An 8,753-nucleotide genomic window follows, 5' to 3' on the forward strand; every position below is an offset into this window, starting at 1 on the left:
ATAATCGACCGAAGAAAATTATTTTTAGCTTGAAAGTTAAGTTAAGAGGGGACATAACTGATTCCATGGAAATCTTCGACGTTGAAAGGTATTCTTAAGTGCCAACAGGTAGTATTCTTAATCTCGGGAGTAATGGGATATCTCAAAGAAAAACCGTTATCTGGGACTCAAGGATTGGCCCTTATTTATAGGCATGAGGCGCATGCTTATCCTCTTTATTCCCTCTTGAATTTAACCCATCATTATTCAAGATAGACTTCGCCTCTACACACTTAATAAACTATCTTAATCCCATATAAATAAAATGGATTACTTTAGTTGGGGATTAAATGATAGCTTATTTGTAAAATTAAACATATTATTTTCCGTATAAGAAATAACAACTGAATAATGACAAGGGGTAGGGGTACATGCTCACAACAAGCGAACAGTTCACAGCAGGCATCGTGTGGCCGTTCCGTTTCTCCTGCCGTTCACCATTACATTATGATTAAAATAAGTGCTGCAATGATGAGGACTGAACTTGCAGATATAAGAGATGGACGAAGGGCCTCATTTGACTTGCCATTTTCTCCTGCCACCACGTACAGACAGTCAAGGCGAGCTTTATTTATTCGTTTATTTTCATTTTCTTGATTTACGCCTGAAAATGCCCAACCATGAAAACAAATAAAACGAAATGGTGGCACCGAAGAGAGTCTTACCGATTTCACTTGCTGCGAGCCGGATGTAAAGATTCCGACCTTCACCATCATACAGGGTTCGTACATCAAGGAGATCTCCGTACCAAATAAGGCATGGCGGAGTTAGAGGGCTTGAGTGGTTCCGAAAGAGGTAGGCCGTGCAATTCGAAGAAGAAAGACACTTCAACCTGCATTCAGCTTCAGTATTCCCTTCCCCAACTGAAAATTTATCTGGCACCTTGATGTCATCAATCAATTTGAAGTTACCTGCGTTATTACGCTGCAGCTGAGTTCTCCTTTCGCACCCGGCAGTGAAGATACCATTATCCCACTCTACCTTCTTCTTGGGAATAAACCCATATAGGCACTCACATGATGTTGGTCTGGCTTGGTAATCATTGCATGTTGCCCATGGTCCACATCGCCCATACTTCTCACAAAAAGTCGTCGGAGCAGTCTGGTAGGGCTCCCAAATTTCTTTTGACTTCTGCACAGCCATAATCTCCAACGTTCCTGCGGGATTAACAGATATCTTTGCCGGTAAAGAGCCACTGGCTAGAACATGCATTAGCAGGGTATCAGTTGTGTTCGTCAAGAAATGAACCCAGATCTCGATGTCGCGATCCACGACGCTACTCTTCTTCGAATAAGTTACATTTTTGCCATCCCAACTGTTGCTCCTCCAAATTATATCAGTCTTATTAAACAAGAACATGCAATAGTATTTAATCTGAAAGAACACATCTCCAGGAGAGGGGTCATCCGCGCTCCTCCAAGCGACCAACTTATTGCTCTCAAAAGTTGTTGGGTTGTATTTAACTTTCATCCCCTGGAGGAGGGTGTCTGTTTGGTAGTCGAAGCTTTCCCAGAGGGATGTGTTAGCACCTTGCTTAAGGACAAGATTGCCCGTCTCCATAAGCACGGCTACCGTGTCGTTGGAGGCACTTGTCACGCTTGTAGACCAGACTGACCTTTTGTTTCCGTCGACCAAGGCGAGGTTCCCGTTCTCTGTAAGAGTAAGGAAGGCGCCGGAGTCGACAAGAGGCTGTTCCCTGTTGGCTACCCATAGAATTGTATCCGGGATGCTGCTGTACCACAAGCCCAGGTAACGATTTCTCGCTCTCGAGGATGTGTTCTTACCGGGCGTGAAGAAGCCCATCGTGAAGGTCCCGTTAGGAGAAACGAGAACTTCGTCGATGCCCAATGTCTCCCCCATCGTCAGCAAGTCTTTGGCTGCTGCACTTGGAATGAGTGAGGGGAATGCGACGCAAATGAAGAGAAAAAGAGTGTAAAATACCCTTTCCATTGAGACTGGGTGTGTTCCAAAAGTCTTGCAAGTATATCTCATCTCTCCCAGGAAGAATCCCATATATATCTATATATAGGTTACAGGGTGAAGGATACGGCGTTGTTCTGACGGCGATGTTCATTATTTACTTCAGGCGCGCTTCTATACAGAACAAATGGATTAAAGTCTTGAGGATTATAACCTTGGAAGATATTTTCTATTCGGATTTTAAAGCTGTGTCTTTGTCTACGAAAGCTCAGTCTTTCCGCTGGCTGACCGGTGAAATCTTTCCCGCGAAGAATGGCCCGTCACGGATCTTTCAGTCTTTAAGCCTTCGATTTTTCTTCCCCCGAAGCCCATCTGCAATGGAAATAAATACACATTTATTGGTGGGCGACAAATGCCTATTTATTCCACGTTTCATACGATTCCTCAGAGCTGCCCGTCTTGCAGGAAAGTAGTAATTATGCTCACTGTCGAGTCCGCAACTTCTGTCCAAGTTGTAGTAACACAGACAGATATAACACCCAAGTCGGCCGCAAAACACAACATGCTGCATTCCGGGTTTGAAGACCGTACATACCCATCATTCTGGAAATCCATAGTCAAGATTAAACTTTAACACAAAATAAATATTTAGTTGATGGGCTTGTTGGAAAGTGAATCTTTACGACGGAGAGAAGATTAGATTTTTAAAAAGAACGCCTAGTCCTCTATGGATGGCTCTTCTCTGGCCCAGTGTCAGCAGTCCTTGGCCCCGGTCCTCGGAATGTGACATAGAAATGCCGCTCAAAGAAGAGAATGAGGGTGTAGCAAAGTCCATCCATTGCGATCAGGGCTGGGCCCTGGATTAATGAGTCTATCTCGCTTTTTCTTCCGCCATAAATCTTTTGTCGGACAATCAGATGCCTTTCTTCCGTGGACAGCGATCGGGAGGGAAATACTCAGAATGAAATAACACCATCGGCCCAATCTCGAGAATTTCGTCCTTAGAAAAAATAGCAACTGGTCTACCACGTCCGGACTTGATTGGGGTTTAATACGCCGGCGAAGACACGCATGACTCGTGATCGTCATCTTAGAAAAATCAGTCCGTTCAACGTTGGGCACCGGAGTCTTGATCATTCTTCGGTAGGAACTCAACCTATCGTTCTATCAAGTTTAACCTTGGCCTTGGATCACATCACGACCCTCCAGAGAATATCCATAATCGAGCTCTTCTCAAGATACTTCAAAGGTGCGGAATCTGGGTTTACCGCTAAGTGGTAGAGCCGATAAGAAGCGTTGTGTGGCAGAAGACCAATTGGATCACGGCCGCACGGCCAATTATGAAGCTTGAGCTAGCAGATATGTGATTAAGGGGTTGACTTAAATATAAGGGTCAAAAGGTCGAGTCATCTATCTTTATCTGAAATAATGAAATAAAAGAAACTCTGACAAAAATGAAGGATGAACAAAGGGAGTATTACCTTAATATAACTTCATAGATTTTACTTTTTAAAAACAATTGCACATTTTTTACCTGAAAACAACTTTTGTTGCCCAAAGCACCAATGGTGTGAAGTCACGGAGGATTCCCATGTTAATGTCCCCTGCTTTACCACCGGATTAAGTTGATACCTTGCAAAAGAACTGGTCTTAAAAATATCTCAACCTTTGGGCAGGACTAAGAAATAGTGTTAGATTAATTATGAGAAATATTGTATCAACCTTCAGCCAAAGACGATGTGGTAACAAGAGACTTGTCGGCGATAGATCCCTCTTTATTCCCTTGTTTCATATGTCGAAACAATGATTGGTCACATTGCAGACAATTTGCAACTATTTTACTCCCCTTTCTGCAAGATCTTATGAAGCTGTAATTGCGAAGAGGAGTCAGCACCTCGCCAGAAGATAGTACGGCGATAACGTGGACAAATAAGATTATCAATAAAGAGTATTTCATAAAAATTGAACACGTACCCCTTATACTCAATAAAGAGTATTGAGATTAGCCGTCATGATTCAATATAGGATTAAACATAGATAGTAATACACATAGATAGGATTAACATAGTTAGGAATACACACAGATAGAGATACATATAGATACGATCCGATGGTTATCATTTGTCTTGTTGTAGCCGTTACAATCTGTTATAACGGCTACAATCTTAACAGAACTATCTGTATCTTATGATAATAACTATAGACAATATAAATACTAACTAATGTAATCATCTAAATGAGGGGAATAAACAACAATCTTGATTGTTCATCCCTCTCTTCTTCTCTTCTTGTTTCACCTATCATCCCTTCTTATTCTTGAGTCAGATCGGATCTCTTTCAGATAGCACCAAATCACTCGTGCAACATAACATCAAACAGTGGGATGCAATATTCGTCCCTGGAAGAGCATGGATACAGATTATACTGGAAATTCAAGTAAGAAGAAAACATTTTTAAGACAACTTTAATTTAAATATTTATTTAATGGGTTTGTTGGAAAGTAAATCTCTATTCAGCTGGAGGAGTTGAGTTTTAAGAAAGAACGCGCTTGACAACTTTAATTTAAATAAGGAAGTGTAACACCAAATGAGTAAAAGCTAGATATTGCTCTGAGCCATTTGTGAATAAAAAGATTATTTATTCTAAGATAGTCACAATAATTGGAGAATGATTGTACCTTCATCACAAACTTTCAATTAAACTATTATCTTTGTCCAAAATAGCATCGTGAATTTCAAGCCTTTTCCCACATTGGAAATAAGTAGTTGAAACATTAACCAGATTACTATACGATCACGGTGCAGAAGATGATGTCGGACGTCGTCAATGATGTTGTCTGACGGGTAAATTCCTAAGGATATGTAACTACGTGATCACGTGAACCCTAGGTGGATGTATGTGCAGGCCCCGACTCGTGGGGATTCGCCGAGCTCCGAGTTTCGGGTGGATGATTGGTGACGGTGACGGTGACCTTCTGACCGTCGTTGAGCGACGACTGTAACTACATCATTGAACGAAATAATTCCATTTGCGTTCACATGTAACAGACAGGCTCAACTAGTACCAAAGAATTCACTCAATTCGTAGTTTTCTCCATATATTCTCTCACCTAAACTAACCTAAGCGCGGTGGAGTGCAGTCAAAAGATATACTGGAAGACGTAATTTAACTAACGAGCAAGGGGAGTGATGTATCTCGTCGATGGCGGCGATCATCTTCGGTGTCGTCGTCGATGCATGGGCCGATGGGGCCAGGAAGGTGGCGGCATTTCGTGGTTAGGCACGACTTGGCTCAACTAGCGGCGGTTTCGTGGTGTAGGGGCGTGATACCAACGGCAGGAGGCGAAGGTCAAGGCCAAAAGGTGGATCAAGAGAGACGACTTGGGTTCGGCCAAAACTCGAGGATGCGACCGTTGTGGGGTAGAGGCGTGGCCAAGAGTTGCGGAGGATGTACCATAGTGCAGCGCAGTCGTCGCGTACTTCTTCAGCAAGGTCAAGTACATTGGCAGCAATAGCGATTCCAAATGATGTGACATGGACGCAACACATGCACTGGCGTAGATCGCCGTGGCAACCAAGCAAGCTGATGTCGCAGCGTATCAGCCAGGTGATCAACGCCTAGGCGGCTAGCGTGGCCGTTGGGCGACATGCGGCTGTGGACTGCTCAATGGATGTTAGGATATCTTCACCATCCAGTGTACGTTGACCGCAATGCGAGTCGCTCTTGCGCTACCGCGGTCCACGCACAAAATTTCAACAGGTTAATTCCAGGCACACCACATTCACGGAGACCATGCGACGTGACGCGTATGGAGGCTAGACACGAGGGCAGAAATGACGGGTGCTCGTCGCATGAGGGTTGACCACCGATAGGCCCCAGTGCTGAGATGGAGTCACGCACGGAAGGTGGGGACGCGCTCGTGTGACGTGGCTTTTCCACGTGCAATGACGAAATCTGCAGCGGTGTGATCACAATCCGCTCAGAGGGTGGTGATTTAGGGAGGCAGCACACCCATGGTGATGAGCCCTCGGCGATGGTAGTTGATACAATGATAATTGCATGTATATTTTCATAGATTTTAGATGTTTTAGTATTATTAATTTAGAATTTACCATGTTATCACTCTAATTAACTAAATATTTATGCACAAGTTATAAATTCTAATTTTTGCATATTATGGTTATTTTTACTAAACTCCTTGACTTCTTTAAAGTCAAGAAATTGTAGTAATGATTAGTATTCTATAGTTTCACCTTTACAGAAATTTATAGGAATGAGAAGATGGTAACTCTTAAAGAGTTGGAGAATTTGTGTGAGCTTAGTAATTCTACAAAGAGGCTTGAAGTGATCAAGTGGAGTTGTGGCCCTTTAAAAGAGAAATTTGAAGAAGATAGGCCACTATCTGACCCTTCCATTGGGCTCTCAAAAGCCTTATAAAGAAAGAAGCGAAATATTACAAGGGGAAGCTCCCAACCAATGGAGACAAAGAGACAAAATGGCAGGAAAAGACAATAGAAAATGCACAAAAGGGTATTTTAGTAAGTCTCTGATAAGCCAAAAATAGGGGTAAATTTTATGCAATTTTAAACCCTTGTCGTTGTCAACTTTAGCTTATACAATAAAATTTATAAAAACTATACTGAAGATGTGGAGTGATAAGTACGAGTGTCGTCCAAGGGAAGCTAGTAAGGAATCCAATTGATGTTTGTCTTGAATAATTTGAACCTAATTGGGATTAATTTAATCTTCAATAGAGATTAAATCACCCTAATTAGATGAGAAATTTGGAAAGGGGGATAGAAGAGATGAGAGGAGTAGATGAAATAAGGGGCTTAAGTTGAATTAATTGATCCAATTGAAAGGATCAAAGAATTCAATTAGAGAGATTAAGAAGAAAATTTAGACGTGTTTTGGTTGGTTCCTTTGGTTTGACAATTCAGTAATAACTACTCTATTGGATAATGAAATGGAAAATTTCATATCCTAGAATGTTAACCCTTTTTATAAGTTTTTTTACAGTTTTCTTTTATATGCACTTGTAATAGCTAGGAAATCTCTCGATTTCTCCTCTAAATCCTAGTCAAGGCTTGTACATTACGCTCAAGCCAAGCGATTTAGAAGTTCAGACAGGGATCAAGAAGAAAGATTAAGAAATTCAACTAACAACATCCAAAATACACCAAAAGTTCAAATACAAAGAAGAAAAAAGTACCAAATAGGTTTATCCAAGCTGGAGCTCCTCTCTGTCTTGCAGCTGTGATAGAGCACCATCAAGAATGAACCCCTCCTCTCGAAATTCGGCTTTTATACTTAGGTTGAATGGTAAAAATTACCATTTTACTCCTAATTAGTAATTAATTTTTATCTATCAATGTAGGGTTGAAATTATCCAGAAATACAAATAGAAAGAGGGGATCAAGACGAGCAAATCCATAAAAAATTCATCTCGATCGGACTTTTGGATCAAAAGTTATGAATAAATGAATTTAAACCAATATTAACCATTGGATTTAAATCATTTATTTATAATTTTTTTCTTTTAAACCGCTCGCTGAGGTGTCGTGCTCTCACTGGCTGACCTTTCAACTTCTTCAGGCAGGTGCGTTCTCGTTGCGCCACGTACCCCCTGGCAAAAATAAAAAAGAAAGAGAAAAGGTGAGAAAAATAAGCGCCGTAAATTTCGCCAAGCACCTAAGCTATGTTTGTTCACTGCAACATCCACTCGTAGCTTGCCACGTCACCACCCGTGCATGCACTTCGCATGCGCCGGACGGGCGGTAAACTTACCGCCAAGTGGCCGCTATCACTAACCGCTGTCGGATCCTCATCCGACGGCTGTGATGAGGCCACGTCGTCGCCAACAGAGATCGCCCTGTCATTTTACACATAAATCCTTTTTTAAAACGTAAAATTGCTGCCCGACGCTGCCAAAAAATAATTGTGTATATACCCCTTGCACATTCTCTCTCCTCTGGTTTCTCCTAAAAACATTAAAACAAATATTAAATAATTGCAATAAAACCCTAGAATAATTTAAATGATATGTTTACACCTGCAACCACGAACGAGAGCTGTTTTTGAGGGCATCATTGCAACAAAAATTTACGAAAAGCCCTTCAAAGATTGAAAATAATCTTAATACTCATTTTTTTCTTATAAATATATCTTTTTTTCTTAGAAAAAATGCATTTCTTCCTCAAATAAATCTCAGAAAAATCCAATAACATCCTAAAAAATCCTAGAAAATTCTAGAAAATTCACTGATTGATCCCCATACTAATAAATCTTGAAATTAAATATTAAACTTGCCATTTTAATTCAAAAGTAATTATTTAAAGCTCAAATAAATCCCTTAAAATTCATAGAATTAACAGAAAATTAGGGAAAAATCAGGAATCACTTGAAAACAGTATTTTTATGTAAATACATGATAACAACCCCATTTTAAACTCTTTAAATGCGTGAAATTGTGCTAGTAGCATGAAATAAAGACCAAATTTAGGGTATTATCAGTCTCCCAATGTATAAATAGACTTTTTCTCCCTCATTTCCCCTCATTCTGGACGTGTTGTAGCAAATGTCTGGCCAGAAGTACAAGGCATTTTTCAGAATCCAGGTTGTTCAACCTGCTTAATGTAAGTTTATTGAAGTTTTCTCTTAATCCCATTTCGTGTTTGTAGTGAAAAATGCCTGATCCTGGTAAAATATAAGGATCCAGACTTTAGAGGAATTATTGCGGGCTCATGGACTTGCATTGAGGTTTTTGTAACTTAGATCTCTATTTTCTCCATCAT

At 40.8% G+C, this 8,753-nt stretch overlaps 1 protein-coding gene across 2 annotated transcripts; it reads right to left on the reverse strand.

Annotated features, from left to right (window-relative positions):
* Positions 1-305: 305 nt before the first annotated feature.
* LOC144707532 (putative G-type lectin S-receptor-like serine/threonine-protein kinase At1g61610) lies at positions 306-2,064 on the reverse strand. Of its 2 annotated transcripts, none has more exons than XM_078580678.1 (2): positions 705-2,057; positions 306-574 (listed from the first exon to the last, which is right to left on the reverse strand). In XM_078580678.1, the coding sequence occupies exons 1-2, from the start codon at positions 2,050-2,052 to the stop codon at positions 480-482; spliced, it is 1,443 nt and encodes a 480-aa protein (XP_078436804.1). In that variant the 5' UTR covers positions 2,053-2,057; the 3' UTR covers positions 306-479. The 2 variants fall into 2 exon arrangements, with proteins under 2 accessions (XP_078436804.1, XP_078436805.1); XM_078580679.1 differs by lacking the exon at positions 306-574 and having other exon boundaries at positions 734-871; positions 951-2,064.
* Between the last annotated feature and the right edge of the window lie 6,689 nt (positions 2,065-8,753).

This window comes from Wolffia australiana, chromosome 9 (genome assembly GCF_029677425.1).
Source record: "Wolffia australiana isolate 7733 chromosome 9, ASM2967742v1".
NCBI classification, from domain to species: domain Eukaryota; kingdom Viridiplantae; phylum Streptophyta; class Magnoliopsida; order Alismatales; family Araceae; genus Wolffia; species Wolffia australiana.